The sequence below is a fragment of the Staurois parvus genome, unplaced genomic scaffold, assembly GCF_062004578.1.
Source record: "Staurois parvus isolate SC_StPar_1 unplaced genomic scaffold, SC_StPar_1.0 ptg000392l, whole genome shotgun sequence".
NCBI lineage: Eukaryota > Metazoa > Chordata > Amphibia > Anura > Ranidae > Staurois > Staurois parvus.
In genome coordinates, this window is record NW_028318188.1 from 5,680,495 (window position 1) to 5,706,948 (window position 26,454).

Here is a 26,454-nt window from a genome sequence, read left to right on the forward strand (position 1 = left end):
TCCGAAAGTCAGAAATGGTACCATCTTCAAATTTTCCTTCAAGATAAATCCATTACCAGGAATGCACACATACTCTCTCGTATTGCACTCAAACCTAACGATTTGGTGTAGATGAGTGATACAGGTAATCACATACAAACTTACATCTTTGACTTTAACAGGCACTGCAAGATTCTTTCTAGTTCACGATCATCTGGATTTTATGTTATATTACTTTTGCCAGGTTGATTCAGGATTTGAATGATGAAATATACATGATAACTTGCGCTGTAAATTAGGCTTTACTGATAACCAATAAATGGGAGAACACATGGCCAGGGCCCCAAAATAAAGTTCTGGCTCAGGTTTGGGAAGACTACCTAGATATTTCCAAGAAGGAACAAGATACAACAAGTGGTGCATTTTTAGGAAGATTACTGCATTTCTCTGCTGACAAAAGGCAGAGGTCCAAGCCACAATTCAGCCACAGAATTTGTTAATCCTGTATATGCACTCTGTTTGTCATCTCTAGAGTATTGAATTGCTTCTAACACAAAAGAACACACAGAAGAATAGTAAACAATGAAATATGACAAATATATGTTTCAAACACATAGAAGTATTTTAAACACTTCAGCTGTTAACAGATGAAGTCCACAATATGCACTGCCATGCAAAACCAAGACTTTTGTCACGCTTACCAATGCAACACCCTGATGGCAGTTCCATTCACCCAGCAACAACTGGGTAACCCTGAAGATAAAGTAATCCAGTCACAAGAGATGGGAGATGCTATTGCTGACCTGAAGATGCTATTTTACTAGCTGTTAACACTAACCCAATGACTTTAGTACACCTAGTTGCTGACCCAGAAAAGCTATGCAAGACCAAGACGGCACAGCAGCTTGCAAGCCCCTCCCACCACCTATGATCTCTCTGCATTACATAGCGAAACAATGAGACATAGTGATGACATTGCTCAGTCTAATATAGGGTATATAATGAAAAGGGACAGGTTTTATTAAAGGATTCCAAACCTTTAATTTTTTTAATTGAAAAGAAAAAAAACTTGTCATAGTTACCTGCTCTGTGCAATGGTTTTGCACAGAGCATCCCCAGTCTTCCTCTTCTGGGGTCCCTCGTTGGTGCTCCTGGCTTTTCCCACCTGCCCAGTACCCCCCCTAGCAATCCACTTGCTAAGGAAGGTACTCATGTGGGGTTGCTTCCAAGCCACGATGCCTGCATCCATAGATAGACAGCCAGACTTTGCCCCACTCCCTCATCATAGGATTTGATTGACAGCAGCAAGAAGCAACGGCCTGCCCTGTGAGGAGGAAGAGAAGAGAGAGAGCTGTTGCTCTTGTGAACAATGCTGGATCGAGATCCGGCTCAGGTAAGTATAAGGGGAGGGGTCTTGGATACAGAAGGTTTTTTACCTTAAAGCGGAGTTCCACTCACTCTGTAAAAAAATTAAAGTCAGCAGCTACAAAAACTGTAGCTGCTGACTTTTAAAAAACAGCAACTCACCTGTCCCACGATCCCACATTGCCCCGCCGCAGCCTGTTTCACCAGCCACCCTGTATTCCAGGAGGCTGGCATCTTCAGTGTAGGCACCCAGCTTGCAGCTTCACAGCTGGGTGCCCACTGCGCGAGTAGCACTGCACTTCCTGAATGGCCCCGTCATCTTCTGGGACCTGTCATGTGTCCCACAAGACTTCCGGGAAGGAAGGTAGGAGGACAACTTCAGTTTCCGATCGCCTAGGTGATCGCAGCGCAAGTGGAAGCGGGTACCTGTCAAATTCGGGCCCCCGCTCCCCAAAGGGGCCAATCCTTAATGCGGAGCAGGGGAACAATCTTTAAAGCAGAACTTCCCCTTTTGGGTGGAACGCCGCTTTAAAAGAGAAATGTGGGAAAGAAAAAAAAAAAACAAATTGACATACTCACCTAAGTGGATGCAGCATCAGTCTAATGATGAATCTGTCCCCTGCCACCTCTACACTGAGAACTATGTGATCAAACACCCCTGAATGCTCAGTTCTCAGTCTTCAGTGAGCAGAGAGCTGGTGACTGTCAGGCGCTGGCTCTCTGCTCTGCCCCTCCATCGCTAACTTGAGTGTTGGGCTGTGCAGGGGGTGGGAGTGGCTGGACCAGGCTCTCAGTGGCGTGCCGAGAGGCTGAGCCAACTGCATGTCAAGGCATCTGGTTGGATCTCTCCAAAGCCTGGACTAGCTGAGTGACATCAGACGACGTAGGACTTTAACCAGTTGTCGGCTGAATATGGATTACAGGAGTGCAGAACAAGTGCAGTCCTGTGATGCCCAGGAGAAATAGGGCCAAAAGAGTTTTGCAGAGAATGCATTCAGGTATAAAAACGTAAAGAGTCATTATACCCATATCATAAAAAAAAAACCTATCAATAAATACTGTATTACATGCTGTGCATACTCACTTTGTAACTATGGGATTCGTTTTCTGTATTCTGCAAAAATATCTGGCTGATCTTCCCCTTCTGTCCATGTTCCCACTGCAGCTAGGGATTCTGCAGAGCAATGTTGGCAGCTGCTGCACATGCTCGGTTTTCAGTGAGATTCTATGCGGAGCATTTCCTCCCTATCACTGAGCCGCTCATGTGACTATAGAGTTACACACGTTGGTGTACACTCAGTGTTAAAGACAGCTCACTCCCTCCTTCTTCCTCCATGCCCACTAACCAGCTAAACACAATAGGGCTTTACCTCCCTGTTATTCTAAGTGCTCTTGTACACTGCAGCTGATAAACACTCGTACAGGAGCTGTTCAGCGTCTTTTTCAGCAGCCCCTGAACTCCCCCTAATGTTTCCTATGTGTCCATGTACACATCTTCGTTTACAGTCGTTTACAGGCATTCGAGTTTACAATCTTTTTTTTTTAACACAGAAAACTTGCGTTCAGCAGTCAATTTTATCAGCGTTTCAAACGCAAAATGCTTGTAAATGCGGCTAAATGCGTCACATCGCATTTATAAGCGTTTGCATCTGAAATTTTTTTTTAACTCTTCCAGTTCCCGATGCTGTCTAGAGCCTTTTTTCATCATGAAAAATGCATGCAAAGCGTTTTCAAGGTACTCTGATGAACAAAACACTGAAAACAGGATGTTCCTACTAAGCTTGTCACACATCGTAATGACCAATTCACACCTCAGACCTCTCCCACCCTTGGAAACAAAAGATATGTTAATGACCAATCACACCTCAAATTCCTCATGCAGACCCCCTGTCAGGTGGGCTTAATGACTCCCCCCACCAGACATCTTTCCCACCCTTGGAAACAATAGAAATGTTAATGAACAACTCATACCTAAGCTAATCTCAACACATACTGCTGTCTCTGCTTCTACTCTCTGTATTTCTCTGAAACAGTTTGAAATAGTTAATTTACCACTTTTCAGTGCATTCTGGGCATTTGGGAGGTTCTCCTGTGCTTAGCTTTAAAAAATGATTCTAAACGCAAACACACAAACGCGCAAAAACGAGTTATGCAAACGCAGCTAAACAGATGTTTTTTAACCTACGTTTTCCAGCAGTGAGCTTCCATCATTCAGAAGTGTCCCGTGTACATGGGGCCTAAGGCTTCATGTACATGAGCAGCTCCTAAACTCGAGTTTAGGAGCTTTTGGCATGTTTTTTGGCAGAAGAATCGCATTCAGGATAGGAACATTTTGACCACTGACAGTGTGAAAATGCGGCAAAACCGCAGTAGCCACGATTTGCATTTTCCTGTGGCCGGCGGTCAGGGTAGGCTTGTGTACATGGAGCCTAAGACACAGACTGGAGGGACTTGACACAGCCTGCGACTGGCAGAAATCACCCACACCATTTTATTGCCAAAAAATAATAAAGATTTGATTTCAAATATATATTTGTATGATGATTTAAAATCATGTATTGATATTAATTATTTATTGTTACTCTGAATCCCAAAGGCTACTTTTTTTATTTTGAACATGTGACCAGCAGAGGCTTTTGCTTAGCCTTTCTGTACCATTGTTTGTTTGGGATTCACACATTGATGTTATCAGATGTTGTTATGCATAGTCTGCCAGGTCATGCTGCTATGTTTTGTTGCATACCTTAAAGAATTTAACCCCTTGAATCCGACCGAACACAAATATGTAGCATCACTACACTGGGCTTTGTGCTGTGGGGCTGCATATTTGTGTATCACCCTTTTTGTTGTGAGCACGCTGCCCTCCCAGCACAGAGATTATGGTCTCACCGTGGGCCCGGGTCCTGTACGAACGATCAGTACCCAGAACTCCCGATTCTGGGTCACCCGATTGCTGTGATAGCTTCTGATCAGTCATTTGTTTTCTCTCTTTGAATGGAGGAGAAAGATACATTGTATCTCTCTGTCTTTTCAGAGAGAGGGAAAACATACAACAGTTTGTAAAAGCAATAAATAAATATTAAAAATATTAAAAAGAAAAGAGAAAGTAAAAATACCTACATCAATGTTTGATCTAGGTCAGTGCCAGGGTTAGAGTTTGGGTCAAGTAAGGATCAAAGGTCAGGGTCAGTACATTTGGGGCATGATTTTTTTTTTAAATTAGTATTAGTGTCAGTGTGTTTTAGGTAGGAAAAAAAAAAAAAAGCAAAATGCGCACTATTGTTTCTGGGCTGTACTACGGGTACAAACAACAAATAACATACACATATGTGGTATCGCTGCAATTGTCAGGAGCAGAATTTATTTTGGGTTGTTCTTTGGTGGTAGGTTATAGTAGTAACAACAAAATATACAGCTAAATTTAAAACAAAAAAATCAGGAGATATCCATAAACATTTACCACCAAATGAAAGCCCAATTTGTCCTGAAACAAACAGGAGACTTTATTTTAGGTTGTTCTTTGGTGGTAGGTTATAGTAGTAACAAAAAATATACAGCTAAATTTTAAAAAATTTGTTTTTTTTTTTACTATTTTGGGCCAGATTTTTTTTGGTTAATAAAAAAAAAAATCATTAGATATCCATAACCATTTACCACCAAATAAAAGCCCAATTTGTCTCGAAGCTAACAGGATTATTTATTTTGGGTTGTTCTTTGGTGGTAGGTTATAGTAGTAACAAAAAACATACAGCTAAATTTTAAAAAATGTTTTGTTTTTTTTTACTATTTTGGGCAAGTTTTTTTTTTTTGGTTAACAAGAAAAAAGAAAAAAAAAAAAATCAGGAGATATCCATAACCATTTACAAATGGTTGAAATAAAATCCCAATTTGTCCTGAAACAAACAAGGTATAATTCACAGATTTACTAACACATGTCAAGGTTGCAAAATTGAGCTTAGGAATTAGGATTTGTTTTACATTTAGGCATGAAGGGGTTAAAATAATTACAGTGCCATCATCCATATACAGAAAGAGAAGGGATAATGTAAATTAAACAGTGTGTGTTTAGTATCATTTTAAGGCTTTAGAACCACTTTAAATAATATCATTAGCATGTTGATGAGGGTGGAAAGGAGGAACTGGGGAAGATAAAATATAAGCAGAGTAAATTTCAGCTTTAAAAATAAAGAAAACATCTGCCTTGTGAATGTGGAGGACAACGTCTTTGATCTGCTTCCATGTGCATTCTGCAGTACAGCAGAACACCTGCACAACAGCTAAACCTTTGGAAACTGGATTCCACTTTTGCCTCCTGCACAAAACAATGTGTACTCACAAATCCTAATGAGATCACAGTTTAATGATTCACCACATCTTTTCCTAGTACTGAGTAACTGCAAAGACCAAACAAACCAAAACACTTTCTACAAGGTATGGACGCCTACCGACATTTATGTAAGAAAAGATGGACGTGACATATCAAGAATTCCGGGGAATAAAAACTAAATTATTGCAACCTATTAGGTTTGATAAATGGAATTCTGTACTAAAGAGTTACCAGAAAACAAGGCAGGTGAGCTATCTCATCGACCAGAAATAGATGCTCTATTGGGATTAGCTGTTCCATTTAGCTGTTGCTTATTCCCATGTAACAGATGCCGCAAGGGATGAAGGTCCATACGCATAAACAATGTAAATTAAGCATCACTTAAAGCGGTATTAAACCCAAAAGCAAGCATTATATTGCAGCTTACCCAGGACTGTGGATAAGGGGGTACCACCAGTCCTCATGTACGGAGCCCAGGCCAGCGGGGGGGCCCAGGCAGCTGGCTGAATCAGATGTGAAGCAGAGAGAGTGGCTTCTTCTCCTCTTCCTCTTGCTGGCTTTCAGCTGCTGCAGAGAGAGCCATACAGGGGATAGGTTCCAGTAATTGCCCCCTCCATAGCCATCACCCTCCCTGTGCACTGTACGTTTCCCCCTGCTGCCCAGGCCCCCCTGTGCGCCCCCACAGTGTTGCCAGCTTCCCTCCTCTCCACCGGTATCCGCAAGCACACAATAGGATCCTTCAGGATGGAGAGTGGGGAAGGGTCCGGTAAATATGTCACATTTACCAGCCCCTTCCTTTCTCAAATGAACACAATGAGTGATTGGTAACAATCACTCACTGTGTTCATTCATAAACAAAGTTGGGTTGGTTTTTTTTGCTTTTTTTTATATTTGGTGGAGGGGCCCTGTAAAGTTTGCTGTATGGGGCCCCATGGTTTCTAACAACAGCCCTGAGCTTACCAATTCCTAGATGTGATGGCTGCATGTGTTTTCTTTTTTAGCTTTTCTTAACCTTATTTTCACCTGCATAGAGCAGTGCACATGATCGCAACTAACATGCATTGCTCATTCCAAACAAACAGTGAGAGGCATATAAGAGCTTTGAGAGCTCGAGGAGGATGTTACAGGGAGGCAGACAAACACTGAACCACAGTAAGAAACAATTTCAGAAAAAACAGATTACAGGGCCATTAAGTAGTTGATGTGTATGGATTATTTTGGAGACTAAGTGCTCAATCACATAATTATGCAGATTGGATGCGGTTTGAACTGCATCTAATCTGCATGACATGTAAAACAACAAGGCTTCCTATGGTGCCAGTTCACATATGTCCAGTGCACTGCCAGTGCAGATTCAGTGTGGTTTAAAAAAAAAAGAGTAATATATGATTTCTGAGCATTGTGGTCCAGTCCAGAATTTAAAATAATTAGAGTTTCATCATCCACATACAGAAAGAGAAGGGATAATGTAAATTAAGCAGTGTGTGGTTAGTATAATTTTAAGTCTTTAGAACAACTTTAAATAATGTCATTAGACATATGCATTTCGAATCGAAATTCAGACGAATTTTCCATTATTTGGAGATTCGGATGTATCCAAATTCCGAATTAGAATAGTAATAAATTTAAATTAATCTGAAACAACTAAACTAAATTCTGCCAACATTTGAATCGATTCAAATTCGAAAACACATTCGAAAATAAATTTGAAAACAAATGCAAAAACCAATTTGTATTAGAAAACAAGAATAGAATAAAATAGAACAGAAAATAAAGAAACAGAACAAAATAGAATAGAAAATAAAAGAATAGAATAGAAAAGAATAGAGGAAAAAAGAACAGTTAGAAAACAAAAGAGTAAAACAGAACAAAATAGAATAGTAAAAGAACAGAAAATAATAGAATCCATTAGAATAGAATAGAAAATATTAGAATAGAAAATCAAAGAATAGAATAGAAAAGAATAGAAAAGATTAGAATAGACAATAAAGGAATACAAAATAATAGAATCAATTAGGATATAATAGAAAAGATTAAAATAGAGAATCAAAGAATAGTATAGAAAAGAAGAGAAAAGATTAGAACAGAAAATAAAGGAATAGAAAAGAATTGAATCAATTAGAATAGAATAGAAAATATTTCAATAGAAAATCAAAGAATAGAATAGAAAATACTAGAATAAAACAGAGCAAAATAGAACAGAAAATAAAGGAACAGAATAGAATTAGAATAGAATAGAAAAGATTAGAATAGAAAATCAAAGAATAGAATAGGAAAGATTAGAATAGAGAATCAAGGAATAGAATAGAATAGAATAGAAAAACTATACAATAAAATAGAAGGAATATACATGTCTTCTGAAATTAGAATTTTGAACAGAATGAATTTGAACAGAATACATTAGAATATAATAGAAAATAATAGAATAGATTAGAAAAGACAAATACTTTCCAAAAAATTATGAACTGCGCTATGGTGATGTGACTAGTGATCAACAAAGGAACTGTGGAAATTTTGCTGAAATATTCAATATGGTCAGGCAACTCTTCATATAGCCCATATGGATTGTGGATTATGGATTGTAACATTACAATTATTATTGAATCTGTTAGAATTGTTTTCGAATCGATTTGAATTATTTTCGAATCCGTTCGAAATTTCGAATTTTTCATTTTGCACGTGCCTAAATGTCTTTAGCATGTTGATGAGGATGGAAAGGAGGAACTGGGGAAGGTAAAATATAGGCAGAATAAGCTTCAATTTTAGAAATAAAGAAAATATCTGCCTTGTGAATATGGAGGACAACTTCATATTTCTGAGCAGTGTCATATTTCTGAGCAGTGTGGTCCAGTTGAGAATTTAAAATAATTGCAGTGCCATCATCTATATACAGAAAGAGAAGGGATAATGTAAATTAAAGCGGAGCTCCACCCGAAAGGGGAAGTTCCGCTTTAAGCCTTTGTCCCCCACTCCCCATTAAGGATTGGCACCTTTGGGGAGCGGGGGGAAGCGGGTACCCGAGTTTGACAGGTACCCGCTCCCACTTTTGCTGTGATCGCCGAGTCGATCGGAAGCAAAAGTTGTCCTCCCCGTAGTCTTGTGGGACACGTGACAGGTCTCAGAAGACTATGGGGCCATTCACAAAGCGCAGTGCTTCTCGTGCATGCGCAGTGGGCACACGGCTGTGAAGTCGCAAGCTGTCACAGCTGGGTGCCCACACTGAAGATGCCGGCGTCAGGGAGAGAAGATGGCCGGTGAAACCAGCGGTGGTGAGGACACTGCTGGACCGAGGGACAGGTAAGTGACTGTATTTTAAAAGTCAGCAGCTACAGTTTTTGTAGCTGCTGACTTTATATTTTTTCAGCTTTATACAGTGTGTTCAGGTGCAAATTACAGGCCATTGACCTCTAGGGGAACCGTTTCTAAACCTGACATGTGTGAACAGGATAAAATCCTGAGCTGATCCTATCCTGAACCTGATGTAAGCCTGATCTGAATCCGTGAAGAACTATTGTATCAATTAGCTGTGAAACCTGATCTTCAATCAGTACCACACATAGACCTGATTCACACATGTGCGGTACAGATTGAATCTCAGGTTTCACAGCTAATTGATACAGTACTTGACCAGTTCAGGTCAGGTTTACATTATTTATTTATTTCAGGTACTTTTATAGCGCCATCAATTTACGCAGCGCTTTACACATATATATTGTACACATTCACATCAGTCCCTAACTCACATACATTCATACATACATATACTAGGGCCAAGTTAGACAGGATCCAATTAACCTACAAGCAGGTCTATGGATCAGGTTCAGGACAGGTTTACATCAGAGTCAGGTAAGGATTTTATCCTGTAAAGAATTGATGACATATACAGTTATGGCCTGGTTCACACCTAAGTGTTTTTTAGTGCTTTTTGCGTTTTGCAGAAACTACTACTGTCCATTTAACATCTACAGTTGTGCTCAAAAGTTGACATACCCTGGCAGAAATTGTGAAATGTTGGCATTGATATTGAAAATATGACTGATCATGCCAAAAAATGCTCTTTTATTGAAGGATGATGATCATATGAAGCCATTTATTATCAAATAGTTTTTTGGCTCCTTTTAAATCATAATAACAGAAATCACCTAAATGGCCATGATCAAAAGTTTACATACCCTGGAATGTTTGGCCTTGGTACAGACACACAAGGTGACACATATGGGTTAAAATGCCAATTAGAGGTTAATGTCTCACATCTGTGGCTTTTTAAATTGCAATTAGTGTCAATGTATAAATAGTCAATGAGTTTGTTACCGCTTATGTGGAAGCATTGGATGGGCTAGATACTGAGCCATGGGGATCAGAAAAGAACTGTTGAAAGTCCTGTGTAACAAGGTAATGGAACTTTATAAAGATGGAAAAGGACATATAAAGATGTCCAAAGCCTTGAATATGCCAATCAGTACTGTTAAATCACCTATTAAGAAGTAGAAAGTTTGGAGATCTCTTGATACCAAGCCAAGGTCAGGTATACCAAAAAAGATTGCAGCCACAACTGCCAGAAGAATTGTTTGAGATACAAAGGGAAACCCATAGGTAACCACAAGAAAAGTACAGGCTGCTCTGGAAAAAGACAGTGTGGTTGGTTTGAAGGAGCACAATATGATGACACTTGAACAAAAATGAACTGCATGGTCGAGGTGCCAGAAAGAAGCCTTTACTGCATCAATGACACAAGAAGGCCCGGTTAGGCATGTCAAGGTGTTGTCAGGCATATTGTAACCGGGCTTTTTTGTGGCATTGGTGCAGTAAAAGCTTCTTTCTGGCACTTCGGCCAAACAACTCATTTTTGTTCAAGTATCAACGTATTGTACTCCTTAAAAACAACCACACCAACTTTTTCCAGAGCAGTCTGTATTTCTTTTGAGGTTGCCTGTGGGGTTTTCTTTGAATCCCAGACAATTATTCTGTCAGTTATGGCTGCAATCTTTCTTGGTCTACCTGACCCTGGCTTGGTATCAAGAGATCCCCAAACTTTCCACTTCTTAATAAGCAATATAACAGTACTGATTGGCATATTCAAGGCTTTGGACATCTTTATATGTCCTTTTCCATCTTTATAAAGTTCCATTACCTTGTTACACAGGACTTTGACAGTTCTTTTCTGATCCCCATGGCTCAGCGCTTCCACGTAAGAGCTAACAAACTCATTGACTATTTATACACTGACACTAATTGCAATTTAAAAAGCCACAGATGTGAGACATTAACCTCTAATTGGCATTTTAACCCGTGTGTGTCACCTTGTGTGTCTGTACCAAGGCCAAACAACTATTTGATAATAAATGGCTTCATATGATCATCGTCCTTCAATAAAAGAGCATTTTTTGGAATGATCAATCATATTTTCAATATCAATGCCAAAATTTTACAATTTCTGACACGGTATGCAAACTTTTGAGCACAACTGTTTGTTTTCAGCTTCTGCGTTCTTGGATAGGGTCAGGGTAATTTGTCTTCCGCAGCAGATTGCAACACACATAGATGTGAACCAGGCCTTAGAAACGGTTCCCAAAAAGTCAATAATCTGTAATCTGCATCTAAACCAGACCACACTGCTCAGAAATCATACAGGACTCTTTTTCAATCCGCAATGCCAGTGAACCGGACATATGTGAACAGGCATCACAGGAAGCAATGTTGTTTGAATTGCATCCAATCCGCATATATGTGAACCGACACTAAGGATATTGTTAAGTCTCTTTAAAGTGTTATTAAACCCAGGAGTCTGCATTCACTATATCTGGTCTCCCACAGTAACCCTGCATTCACTATATCTGGTCTCCCAGAGTACACAGAACATGGAAATGCAATTAATTTAGTAAATATAAACTGCTAAATACCTATTCTCATCAGCAGTTAGAGCAGTCTTGGGACTGATGATTGTCCAGCAGAGTACGGATTACAGCTTGTAGGAGGAGTTTTCATTCTGCCCTGATTGTCCTATGGGGCTGCAGGACCCCTGACCCTCTGTCTGGACAGTGCTGATTGGCTCTGTCCTGATCACATGCACTCTCCCAAGAAAAAAAAACCCTCTCTAGCCACACACGCCAAACTGGGCATGTGCAGCTTGCCCCCAAAGTTCTGTTATCAGCAGATGGATTTGGGACTGTGGAGCATTTTGTAGCTCGAAGCTCATCAAAAATCAATATTACTCTGTGGAGATGGTTCACATCTCCACTCCAAGTCACCTGAAACAGAATGCCTGAAGGTCAAAAAAACATTTTGGAGCTACTTTTGTAGCTCCATTCGGGTAGATTGATGAGTGTTTGGCATGTTTTCATTTCCATAGAAATTCATGGAAACGTGCAAATCATGCACTTTCATGCGCTTTAGTGCATTTTGTCATGCGTTTTTCTGGCATGGAAAAACTTGGCAACAAATGATGTCACCAGTCTAATTTTTCTCTACTGGGGAATATAAAAATGCCAAAACTCAAAAAGCCTGAAACAAATGTTCGCAACCATGAATAAAAAAAATGTACAAAAACGCTACATTCAGGTGTGAATGTGGTCTCAGAGAAGACAGGATCAAACATCCTTTTTGCACAATGAGTAGAATTAACCCCTTAGGTTCCACAGTGAGTATAACAAGCATGCTTTACTGCATATACAGACTGGTTTTACTGTTGTGGGTTTAGTAACACTTTAACACTTTAAGGTTCAAATGTTTTTTGTATTTTTTTTTTTTTTTTTTTTTTTTTTTTAATGGGAAGGATTTTGCTCATAAAATGAAATTAAGTTTATGTGGCCAGTTTAAACACCTTAGCCAAGTTCTTCACCTCTTCCATAAGATAGACACAGCTCCCATTAGATTGTACAGGAGATGAAAAGAGAAAAGGGAAATCTGGAATCACTGACTCCGCTCTGTGTATTTACTAGTTAGGAAGTCAACGTTAAGTCTTTCACAGGAACTGCAATCAGATGAATGACGCAAGCTCATAAAACGGGAGAAATCCACAAAACATCTGGCAGAGTTTTACCAACTTGGTGTAACTGTGAATGGCCTCCCCCATCCCACCTCCTGGCCTCCTCCGCTTGTTGTTTGTGGCACAAAGAGGATTAGACCAAATAAAGACTAGCTATTACTCCATGGCATTATTCACAATTAAACCAGGGTTTACATCTAAAACAATCATGAAGATTGAGGATACAATAGCCAGAGAGATTTCCCGAGCAGGGTTCCATTTTACATAATTATATCTCTGCAAGAGCAAGACACTAATTAACTCCTTAGCGTGCAGCTGCCACGGGACTCAACTAACAACCGTAGTATGTATTGCTGTGCTCTACCATCTGGTTTGATTAAAAGGACATATATTTGTTATATTGGATGGAATATAACATACACACTTAAAAAAGGATTAATGTGTATGTTACCCTAAATATTTACAATATACCCTTAATATTCACATTTACGTCACTGGATAAATCACAGTCCTTATAATTTTCATGTACTTCTTCCATTCGAAGTACCTGGTCAATCCTGCCAGTCACCTTTCTTACTTGTTCTAAGCCTGTAGTCGTCAAACTACATCCCTTTGCTTTCCTTTATCCAGCCCTTGGGGCCCTATTCCTCCCTCTGATATCAACAATGGGGCATTATTCCTTTCACTTCACCAACGATGGGGCATTAGTCCTCCCACTTCACCAACGATGGGGCATTAGTCCTCCCATTTCACCAACCATGGGGCATTAGTCCTCCCACTTCACCAACCATGGGGCATTAGTCCTTCCTCTTCACCAACGACGTGGCACTATTCCTTCCACTTCACCAACGACAGGGCACTATTCCTTCCACTTCACCAACGACGGGGCATTAGTCCTCCCACTTCACCAATGATGGGGCATTAGTCCTCCCACTTCACCAACGATGGGGCATTAGTCCTCCCACTTCACCAACGATGGGGCATTAGTCCTCCCACTTCACCAACGATGGGGCATTAGTCCTCCCACTTCACCAACGATGGGGCATTAGTCCTCCCACTTCACCAACGATGGGGCATTAGTCCTCCCATTTCACCAACCATGGGGCATTAGTCCTCCCACTTCACCAACCATGGGGCATTAGTCCTTCCTCTTCACCAACGACGTGGCACTATTCCTTCCACTTCACCAACGACAGGGCACTATTCCTTCCACTTCACCAACGACAGGGCACTATTCCTTCCACTTCACCGACAGGGCACTATTCCTTCCACTTCACCAACAATGGGGCACTATTTCTTCCACTTCACGAATGATGGGGCACTATTCCTTCCACTTCACCAATGATAGGGTACTATTCCTTCCAATTATTATTATTATACAGTATTTATATAGTGCTAAAAGGTTTGCTCAGCGCTGTACATTATAGTGGGGGACAGTACATGAGACAATACAGTAAGAAAACAGAACACGAGAGATTGAAGAGCCCTGCTCTTTCGAGCTTACAATCTAGGAGGGAGGGGATAGTGGTACAGGAGGAAGTGGCTGTGGGGGATGGAGTGGTGGGAGGAGTGGAGGAGATCAGCTGTTAGGTGAGGGTGGGGTAGGCTTCCCTGAAGAGATGGGTTTTCAGGGTGCGCCTAAAAGGTGAGGAGGGTAGGTGACAGTCTGATGGATTCGGGTAGTAAGTTCCAGAGGATGGGGGAAGTCCTGGAGAAGTCCTGCAGTCAGGCGTGGGAGGTGGAGACCAGGGAGCCAGAAAGTAGGTGGTCTTGTGAGGAGCGAAGATTACGGGTAGGGTGGTAATTGGGTATCAGGTCAGTGAGGTAGTTTGGGGCAGCATTATGAATGGCTTTGTATGTCTGTGTTAGTCGTTTGAATTTAATGCATTGGGCAATGGGGAGCCAGTGGAGGGAATGACAGAGGAGGGGTGGCAGAAGTGGAGCAGATGGTAAGGTGGATGAGTCTGGCCGCTGAGTTCAGGATAGACTGAAGCGGAGATAGTCTGCGATGAGGTAGGCCGGTGTGAAGGAAGTTGCAGTAGTCCAGACGTGAGATAATAAGGGAGTGAACGAGTAGTTTAGTGAACGGTTCACCAATGATAGGGTACTATTCCTTCCAATTCACCAACGATGGGACACTATTCTTTCCACTTCAACAATGGGGCACTATTCCTTCCACCTCACCAATGATGGGGCACTATTCCTTCTACTGAAATCAACAAGTGGACACTATTCCTCCCACTAATACCAATGATGGGGCACTACTCCTCTTCCTGCTCACAACAGGCACTATGGACTCCCACTGATCACCAAGCCTGACATATTGTCTACTCCCACTTATGCTGGGGCATTTTCTACTCCCACTGGCCACAGTCCAGCCCTCCTAAAGCTTAAAGGACAGTAAACTGGCCCTTTGTTTAGAAAGTTTGGAGATCCCTGGCCTAGGCAAACCCAGCAGACGTTTGCTTTCCTCCCTCCTGCCAGCAGCCTTCTAGGAGACATCATAGGTCCCAGAAAGCTGCAGGCCCTTGCACAAAGTGAAGTGCAGCTCATGCATGTGCAGTAGAAAGTCGGCTGAAACTGCTAGGAGTCACAGCCAGCTTCCATTAGTAAACATACTGGGAACCCGAAGAATGGTAAAGAACCAGTTTGGGTGAGGAAAGTACAGGTAAGTGTCCTTTAACTGTAGTATTTGTAGTTGCTAACTTTTATTTTTTAAGACACCGAAGAACCTCTTAAAATAAAAGGTGACCATTGTAAGCACCCCTGTCAGTGATAAATGGCTTGTCTCAACACTCTCACTGCCAGTTTTGCTGGATAACTTGTTCTGTTAAGGGAAATTGAAAAATAACAGAATTACTGGCTATATCACTAGGTGAAAATTGTAAGCAGAATTAAACTGTATCTGTTATTTTATTCATTTTTAATATTCAAAGAAAACTGACCCATCCATCCATGTCTCCATGCTTTATTTTGTTGAGAAACCACATTAAAAAACAGCCCCCTAGAATTTCTATCCACGGCCATCTTGAGTATAGGGCAAATGATTCTTGTAGCAATTACTTCCTGGAATCCATCTGCCATTAGCTCAGGCATGCAGGCAGGAGGGTGTACTTAGCTGAGAAAGCCTATCCTTCCCTCCTCCAGATGAAAGAAGAAAAAAAATAGCATGAAAACTCCTGGGATGTATGACAACAGTTTGGCCTAGGCCAGAAACCAAAAAGCAACTAAAGAAATGAAAAAAAAGTTTAAACACAAGTAAATCTAATATACCTTCCTATCCATTTACTAATAATAGCAGCAGGATTAAAAATAGTTTAATGTTGGTTAAGAGAGTTTAGTTATGCTTTAAATGGAGGAATACTAGCACCCCTATCAGCTTTTATTCTTTTCTGTTTTGTGGTTTTATATTTTTCTTCACTTCCTGTCTAGTTAAAGCGTAACTTTACTCATAACAACTTGCTAAAAAATAATGTTCTTCAGCAAAGAACATACATTCCACCTGAATAATTATGCTACCAAAATGAGTGTGTACTGTAAATTGCCTCCAGCAATACTCTGGTTTCTTCTTGCTGGAGGCCGCCATTTTGTTGAAGCCCCGAGCCCCTGAACGGCAGTAAATCATAAAGCAGTACTAAACCCATCAATTTAACGGTTTCAAAAAACAGTTACATTCCTGGAATGCCAGGATTGCTAACTGTCACATTGCTTTTATCCTCAGCCAAACTGTAAAAACCATCAAATGACTGGTGTCATAACTGATCATTTGTGCAGCACCATGGCAGTTGCAGATCAAACAAAGGATAGGAGGGTTTAATTCCACTTGAAGGCTGTCAGCAGATCGTCCTCTACAAATTCGACAGTTTGTCTCAGTGCCAAAAATAGAGAGCAACTGAGCATGTGCAGAGCAGGGTGAGAGTGTATTACTGGATTTTAAACAGTATAAATACTTGTTTTTAATGTTTTACATAGCTATACCTGCAAAAGGGGCCAGCCTGAACTGATCAAGCAGGACTTCATTTTCTGACTAAAGTTCCACTTTAAACACTTGACGACCGCAATACGTATATAAATGTTGTGCCGCCTATGGACATTTTTAAGTACTGTAGTTTGTTGCCATTCCACAAGCGTGTGCAATTTTAAAGAATGACATGTTAGATATCCATTTACTCGCCATAACATCCTCTTTCATATGAAAAAAAAATTGGGTAACTCCTGTGTTTTTTTTTTTAATTCACTAAAGTGTATTTTTTCCAAACAAATTGCATTTAAAAAACCGCTGCGCAAATACCATGTGACATAAAAAATTGCAACGATTGCCATGTTATTCTTGTTATATATATACATACACACACACACACACATACACACACATACACACACAGTGGGGCAAAAAAGTATTTAGTCAGCCACCAATTGTGCAAGTTCTCCCACTTAAAAAGATGAGAGAGGCCTGTAATTGGCATCATAGGTAGACCTCAACTATGAGAGACAAAATGAGAAAAAAAATCCAGACAATCACATTGGCTGATTTGGAAAGAATTTATTTGCAAATTATGGTGGAAAATAAGTATTTGGTCACCTACAAACAAGCAAGATTTCTGGCTCTCACAGACCTGTACCTTCTTCTTTAAGAGGCTCCTCTGTCCTGCACTCATTACCTGAATCAATGGCACCTGTTTGAACTTGTTATCAGTATAAAAGACACCTGTCCACAACCTCAAACAGTCACACTCCAAACTCCACTATGGTGAAGACCAAAGAGCTGTTGAAGGACACCAGAAACAAAATTGTAGACCTGCACCAGGCTGGGAAGACTGAACCTGCAATAGGCAAGCAGCTTGGTGTGAACAATTCAACTGTGGGAGTAATAATTAGAAAATGGAAGGCATACAAGACCACTGATAATATCCCTCGACCTGGGGCTCCACGCAAGATCTCACCCGTGGGGTCAAAATGATCACAAGAACGGTGAGCAAAAATCCCAGGACCACACGGGGGGACCTAGTGAATGACCTGCAGAGAGCTGGGACCAACGTAACAATGGCTACCATCAGTAACACACTACGCCGCCAGGGACTCAGATCCTGCAGTGCCAGACGTGTTCCCCTGCTTAAGCCAGTACATGTCCGGACCCATCTGAAGTTTGCTAGAGAGCATTTGGATGAACCAGAAGAGGATTGGGAGAATGTCATATGGTCAGATGAAACCAAAATAGAACTGTTTGGTAGAAACACAACTCGTCGTGTTTGGAGGAGAGAGAATGCCGAGTTGCATCCAAAGAACACCATACCTACTGTGAAGCATGAGGGTGGCAACATCATGCTTTGGGGCTGTTTCTCCGCAAAGGGACCAGGACGACTGATGCATGTACAGGACAGAATGAATGGGGCCATGTATCGTGAGATTTTGAGTGAAAACCTCCTTCCATCAGCAAGGGCATTGAAGATGAAACGTGGCTGCGTCTTCCAACATGACAATGATCCCCAACATACCGCCCGGGCAACGAAAGAGTGGCTTCGTAAGAAGCATTTCAAGGTCCTGGAGTGGCCTAGCCAGTCTCCAGATCTCAACCCAATACAAAACCTTTGGAGGGAGTTGAAAGTCCATGTTGCCCAGCGACAGCCCCAAAACATCACTGCTCTAGAGGAGATCTGCATGGAGGAATGGGCCAACATACCAGCAACAGTGTGTGCCAACCTTGTGAAGACTTACAGGAAACGTTTGACCTCTGTCATTGCCAACAAAGGATATATAACAAAGTATTGAGATGAACTTTTGATATTGACCAAATACTTATTTTCCACCATAATGTGCAAATAAATTCTTTCCAAATCAGCCAATGTGATTGTCTGGATTTTTTTCTCAATTTGTCTCTCATAGTTGAGGTCTACCTATGATGCCAATTACAGGCCTCTCTCATCTTTTTAAGTGGGAGAACTTGCACAATTGGTGGCTGACTAAATACTTTTTTGCCCTACTGTATATATAATGCTTGGGGGTTCCAAGTAATTGTTTAGTAAAAATTACCAATTTAAACTAGAACAGAAAGTAATGGGAAATCTTTAACAGATTCCATCATGGTAGTATGGTTGCTAACCCTTCCCCACACTATCCAATCTAAGTATTTGCAGTCCTGTTTAGCCATCATGCCTTCCAACTGTCCAGGAAGCCCTCTGGACTGTCCTGCTGTTTGGAACAGAAAGTCATATTGTAGCAGGTCCAAAACATGTCATGTCATATCATAGGTAGTAGAATTAAATAAATGATTGGTTCATATGGTGTTCTTGCTAACCCAATGGGTAATTATATCCAGTATAATAAATGTTACACCTGGCTTAAGCCAAAGCCGATAAAGGCTCTGTAGTCTGCCTGGGAATAGGATTTGTCCAAAGATAGCCCATCATGCTTTACTAACTGGTTAGAATTCTCTGAGCAGGTAAGGAAATTACCACATCCATAAATTAACCTCCAGGAGTTATGAAATGATTAGGATCTTGACTGCGGAAACAGAGGGGTTAGAAAAAAATGGAAACACTACATGACTTCCAGGTGTAAAAGTGACAACATGTTTCGAGTTGAAAGTGGAAGTGATGTAACATTCTTTTGCTTCTGCTGTGTGATGAGACACCTAGCGAACAGGTGAGAGGCCTCGCTTTGGTCATTCACTGCATGCGCTGCTAGTAATACGGAGTCATGTCAAAGCTTACGGAGCTTCAACGAGGGCAAATTGTTGGTGGCCACTTAGCTTGTGCCTCTGTGACTTAAGTTGCCAACTTATCTGCCCTGTCGCAAGGTCCAGTATCAAAAGGTATGACAGCATATACAGTTTCCAGGAAAACTTCATCTGATGAGCATAATCGACATTGTTAAACTGACTGAAAGAGACAAAAAGGACACTGTGCCGGATTGCGACCTGAAATAAGAAAAAAACTGCTGCAAAAGTGACTGCAGAGCTCAATCTCAGTCCCGTGAAGACTGACAGTGAGCTCTACAGTCACTTTTGCAGCAGTTGTTTTCTTATTCCAGGCCAGCATACCTTCAATGGTCACTATAAAGGGTATGCCACTCTTCAAGAAGACAGTGGATACTGTAGAGGCGTAGACGATCCGAGCGGAAGTGGGAGCAGGTACCCAGGCCCCCCTAAAAAAAACATATTGTCCAAAAGTGGTAGAGGAAGAGGGATGCAGGTGGGTGAGATTCTGCTTTAACTTTAATTTAAGTAGCGCGCACTACTTTCATCCTTCTGCACACAAGAAGCTGCTTTCTAGCACAGCGGCTGATGTGAACTGTCCCTAGAAGAATTGGTAACCTGAGATATATTACATTTTTGGTTTAAGTTCTCTTAAGAACCTCAGTTTTACAATTTCTTTAAAACAATCAACAATGAAGTAAACAAGACTTTCATAAAGTATATGTAAACCCTAACAACAAACTTCTCTTTGCGCCCTTCTGCTCTGTTGGGCTCCATTCATACATTGCCCAACACATGTTAATGCACAAAAGGATTGCCATTGTTTGCTATGGAGCCCATTCACACCTGTGTGCTGTACTGACATGCCCTGAGAAAAATACTGCACATTAAAAATATGCATGAAAAACATGGCAACAATACGTATTACCACCCACTGAATGTGACCTATTCAACTGAATGGAGCAGCACCACAACAGCAGTCGTGCAGGATTGTAGGGGTAAAGCAGGTGGATTATCCACTTGTATTTTGTGAAGTGGTGTCACAGAATAATCCGGGTGTATGTTGTTATATGTGGTATCACAAAACAATCCAATTGTATGTAGTAGAACAATCCATTTGTATGTGGTGAAGTCAGTGTCATAGAACAATCAGGTTGTATGTAGTGAAGTGGTGTCACTGAACAATCTGGTTGTAAATTCTGAACTGGTTTCACAAAACAACCTGGCTGTATGTATTAAAGTGGTGTCACAGAATGATCTGGTTTTATGTTGTTATGTGTGGTGTCACAAAACAATCTAATTGCAAAGTGGTGTTACAAAACAATCCAGTTGTATGTAGCAAAGTGGTGTCACAGAACAATCAGGTTGTATGTTCTGAAGTGGTGTCACAGAACAATCAGGTTGTATGTAGTAAAGTGGTGTCACAGAATGATCTGGTTGTAGGTTATGTGTGGTGTTACAAAACAATCTGGATGTATGTAGCAAAGTGCTGTCACAGAACAATCCTGTTGAATGTTGTGAAGTGGTGTCACAGAACAATGCGATTGTACGTAGTAAAGCGGTATCACAGAACAATCTGGTTGTATATTTTGAAGTGGTGTCACAGAACAATCTAGTTGTATGTTACATGTGGTGTCACAAAAGAATCTAATTGTAAAGTAGTGTTACAAAACAATCTGGATTATGTAGCAAAGTGGTGTCACAGAACAATCAGGTTGTATGTAGCAAAGTGCTGCCACTGAACAATCCGTTGGTATGTAATGAAGTGGTGTCACAGAAAACGCCGATTGTATGTACTAAAGTGGTGTCACTGAACAGTCCAGTTGTATGTTGTGAAGTGTTGTCACAGAGTAATCTGGTTGTGAAGAAAAGTGTCTGTGAATGTGTAGGGGATAATCGTATGATACAATCATATCAATCTGAATGCATATTTCATCTTAACACAGTCAGTTCTCACAGTCACGTTTCTAAATATTTTTTGGAGATATAATCAAATGCTACAAGTTTAAAGAACAAATAGATGAGTGCGAACATATACATAGCATGCAAGTTCATAAATATACGCAACTTAATCCTAAATCTGACCCATACACATCTTGCATTTCCATCTTTTCTCACTAGTGTTTACAATCATGTCATCTGACAACTGATGGATGTGAGAAAGCTGACATTTCAGGAAGTCTACAATCGGATTGTCACAACTATAGGTATAGGACCACTTGTCAGTACAATAAGCAGAGAAATCCAGCGATTCACTCCATACACTATTCACAAACAACAACTCTAGCTCCTCACCAGTCACACATTTCTATGTAAGATCTGGGAGATTTTGTCATCTTCTACTTTCGCCATAAGAGAAAAAAAACACTTCTACATAACGTCTGGAAGACCTGGCGGGGTCGTTTCTCTACCTTGCGTAGTCGGTCTTCTGTGAATCCTCATTTTGGGAAAGGCAGGCCAGGAGTAATTAAAGGGAGAATCGGAATCCGAATCCATTTTGGTGGAGAAGGACGCAGCTTCTTCCTCCAGAGGAATCTCGTCCACAGAAGATGTGTAAAATAGAAGGAATGAGGAGAGCTGGATCAGATTGCCCCGTCTGCCCAGGGGAGGGAGAGGCTGTAAACGTTTGCTCTCTTCAGGAGTTCAGGCATGTAGACAGATCAGGCTGTAAATATTAAATCAGCTGAGGGAATGGAGGGGAGAGCATGTACCAAAAACTAGAGCTGCATCACAGGTCCACAACTATTTCAGAGGTCACCGGGTGCCAATGAATCATTAACTTACTGTTGCATTTCCATGTTAATGAAAGAGCCGAAACTGAAGCTGGAGTCTGTGAAGCACACTTGTGAGCAAACAGAGAGGACAGCGAGTACGAAAAAGACAAGAACGCAATCTTTCCGCACTGCAAATGTGCCACCACCGGCTCTTTCACACATGACCTGAGTTCTTCCATACTGGATCAATCCTAGGACATATAGAACACAATTGTCCAGTATGTGCTCCGTTCACCCTGCAATGCAGCCGGGAGGTGCATTGCGGTGAGCTGGGGTATAATGCAGACATGGAGCATTTCACCGCAGCGCACTGGGAGGCACTGCATGTTGCAGCGCAGCTCACTGTTGTGGAGATATGACGTGTCGCTTCAAATAAAAGGGTCTATTCACACTGCAATGTGTGCACTAAACGCACGTGTGTTGGCATGCATTGCATTTTCACAAGCACTGTGTTGCACTGTAAAACTTTTTTTTTAATTCATTTATTTATTACAGGTACTTGCATAGCGCCATCAATTTACACAGTGCTTTACATATATACAGTATACTGTACATTCACATCAGTCCCTAACCATCAAGGAACATACAATCCTAACTCACATTCATACACACCAATTTAGACAGGATGCAATCAATCTACCAGCATGTCCTTGGAGTGTGGGAAGAAACCAGAGTACCCACGCAGGCACAGGGAGAACATGCAAACTCCAGGCAGGTGGTGCTGTGGTTGGAATTCGAACCAACAACCCTAATACTGCCAGTACTGCTAACCATTTAGCTGCACTGTGCTGCCATAACGTTTATTTGGAAACTTTATTTATTTCAGGTACTCATATAGCGCCGTCAATTTACGCAGCGCTTTATATATATATATATATATATATATATATATATATATATATATTTTGTACATTCACATCAGTTCCTCAAAGGGTGTACAATCTAAGGTCCCTAACTCACATTTAGTACCCGGAGGAAACCCACGCAGACACAGGGAGAACATGCAAACTCCAGGAAGGTGGTGCCGTGGTTGGGATTCAAACCAACACCCCTAGTACTGCCAGGTGGAAGTGCTAACCATTTAGCCACAGTGCTGCCCATTACTCGACACTTATGTTTATGCATGTGTTGGTGCACTTACAAGTATTTACATGCACTGCATTGAAAAAAAAAAAATAGATCTGGGTCTACTCTTTTTGAGCAGGGCAGCGGACATTAGCACAACGCACTGGTGTGAGCTCTTTCTATTGCTTTTAGGCCACATTTACACTGGTATTTCCAAATCTGTGTTTATATGCATTCACCCCAGGTTCACACCTAAGCGTTTTCTGCAGCGTTTTGAAAAAATGCAGTACAGTCCATTTAACATGATTTCCTATGGGACATGTTCACACCTGTGCGTTTTCACCCAGTGCGTTTTTTGGAATGGGTCAGGGACTTGTTTGAATGCAAAAAGTTGTGTTTTTGGTACTATAGACTTCAATGGAAAACGCTGCAGAAAAGCATGTTGCTGCATTTTTGATGCGTTTTAAATCTGCCTAGCAACAAGAAAAAGAAAAGAAAAAAAAATGCAATAAAGAAATGGCTCAAACGCAACTTGCACATGTGTGAACCTAGCCTTAGAGAACATTATTAAACACATTTAAATTTATGTAAAGTTTTCTCAATGGTGTTATTCACACTGAGCATTTACCTGCATTTAGATGTGGTCAGTTTAGCTGAGAGAAATAGAATTCTGGGCATCCAAGATTTAATTAGAAATTCCAAAGCTAGGTTTACATTTGTGTGTTGTGGGAACACATGAAAAATTGCACGTGTTCATGCAATGCACAAACATGTGCACCCTTTTTGCAGGTAAGCAGTGGTTCCAATAAATCTTTGGGCTAATTCACACACAGTGCGATGGCAGGCGTTTTACTGCATTGTAAACCGGGGCAACCCAAGCCATTGTGGAACCAAAATTTCAGAAAATGCAGCCTATAAATTAACTGTACAACATTTGTTTCCTATTTCTATTTAATTTTATCATTTTTATTTTATTCTTTGGGAACAAAATACCAGAGAGATGTCATTTAGGTACCCAATAACATGAGATGATATGAATCAATCAAACAACAAAACGCATGTCTACAGGTCCTGTCTGTCACCTTGATAAAGGAAGCTGGTGCACCCCCAAAACCTTGGGTGTGTTTTCTGGTATGGAAGTCCAGTAAACTTGTTTACTTGGCCTTTCAGTCCTGGATTTCTCTGCATTTCAAGATTTAAAAAAACATGTTCTACCTATTAGTTTCCCCCAATATACCAACTCTGATGGTGTCCTGACCCATCGGCCCTCCTCCAACTTATATGTTAATGTAACTACTCTCTACCCCGCACACTCCTAGAAAGCAGTCAGATGGAGCACACATGACCATCTTCTCAAAAGATCTTTTAGCTAGCCAACAATCAATATTAGCTCAGCCTACAGCTAGACTGAGCATACATTGGTAGATCTCTGTTGATTGTGACACAGTTCTTCAAAATAATCATCAAACATACATAGTAGGCATATTAGCTTCCCACATTTGTTTTTAACATGGCCAACCACCTGCATATTGAAATGGTCTCTTTCTTCTGTTTGTCAATGATCAATTTTAAAATAATTTTAATTTTCATAATAGATCAGCCATCAGGAAGAGGTCTTCATTTCACTCCAAAGGTTTTCATTGTTTAATAAATGTTCTGTATCAGGCTTGTGAAAAGCTGCATGCTGTATGCGTGCCATCATACTAAACACAAATTACAGGCTGGTCTATATTATTTTTATAATGCCCTAGGCAACACAAAAATTAGCGTCCCCCGCAGAGGAGAGCCTGACATTGACCAACAACACCCTTGACTCCCACCCGAGAGAGCCTTCCACTACCACTGCCCTCCATACACCATCCACCATGGCGAGAGAGAGAGAAAGACACTCGCCTTCACAGCTCTGGGCATCCCCAGGAACAGACATCCCCAGGAACGACAGTCAGGCTGTGTATAAACCATCATGAAACACACAACCTCCCTCGGAACCCACCAGGGTTGTGTCCCTTCTTCTGTCCCTTCTTCCAAGCGACAGTGCTGCTCCCTGAAAAATGCTGCCCTAGGCAAATGCCTTGTTTGCCTTGTGGTAAATACACCCCTGAGTACCGCCACGCTTGCATCCCTTTTTATACCTGTAAAATTAAAACTCCTGGTTGGACTTGAACACCCCTCGTAGTAATCATTGGATCTTCTTCAAACCATTACTAGCATCTCATTACTGGACTCTGCATCTACATCTAATCTATTTATATTACATCAAAGTTATTAATATCTATTATTTCTATTTTCATTTGTTATATTTTTATATATGCTTATGTTGTGTATTTCTCTAGTCGTTTGTGATAGCGCCTTAGTGCTGTGTTTTTGCAGTTTTAGAAACAAGCAAAACCGACAGAATCAACATTTAAGTGGAGAAACAGAAATTTTAACCTTTTATACACAGGACCCTGTAACAAGGAAAAAAATGAAAATGGGCTTGTCTGGTATTTTTGAGTCATTGTCTTGGTGCCAAGCGGGGATTGTGACTACTTTAACAAGCCTGGCACCTTAAAAGTAGTAAAGTAACCTTGCAGAAAGACATAAAGGAGTCAGTGAGTGATTTACAACAAGCACACCATTCTTACACCGTCTCCCAGAACAACTCTCGGCACACAAGTGTTCTGCAAAGACTTCTTCCTCGTACCACCAACTGATTCATAGCGGACAAAGTCTCCCATCTCTTCAAGAGATCCAATGCAGCCATGATCATGAATTACGACCCAATGTACTGCCGCACTGCCACAAGAAACATTCTGTTTAATTTAAGCTCCTGAGGGGTGATGTTCGGTTTCTTTTTTTTTTTTCTTTTCTTCTAAACAGTCCAAAGAAAAGACGCCTGATTGTGGCTCAGCTTAAATGTCAAATTTGGAAGACTATGATATCTGAGCCTGTTAACATTCCTTTCTTCACTTCAATTATTGTTCAAATTAGACAGGCCTACAGTAGCACTTCTGTACTCCGTCTGATATGAATTCCCTGGCTAAATCTGTCTTCCAGTAAATGCACGGTAAAAAACACATTTTGTAAAGCTGCCACGGGGAAATAAAAAAAAGTGGAGGAAGCCTATAGATGTGGGAGCATGGCAACAATCTGTTTACAGTTGACGTCATTGTGTATCTTGGAGTAATTATTGTGTGGGGATTTCAAGACTGTAACAGTATTTCACAAAAATGACCAGAATATAGAAACATGCCTGAAACTGCCTTAAAACACGTTTGAAGTCTTG

The 26,454-nt window shown here is 40.9% G+C and overlaps 1 protein-coding gene across 4 annotated transcripts in view; it reads right to left on the bottom strand.

Moving 5' to 3' along the window:
- The window catches only part of ARHGEF28 (Rho guanine nucleotide exchange factor 28), a 305,207-nt gene that overhangs the window by 131,380 nt on the left and 147,373 nt on the right, over window positions 1-26,454 (bottom strand). The window contains exon 1 of one of the 4 annotated variants that reach the window (XM_089686173.1): window positions 21,762-21,938. The exons of the other annotated variants lie outside the window; for them this stretch is intronic. Coding sequence (XP_089542299.1) covers window positions 21,762-21,846 — 85 coding nt within the window. The 5' untranslated portion in view covers window positions 21,847-21,938. Of the gene's footprint in view, window positions 1-21,761; window positions 21,939-26,454 lie in introns of those variants that run through there. 4 annotated transcript variants of the gene reach the window in all.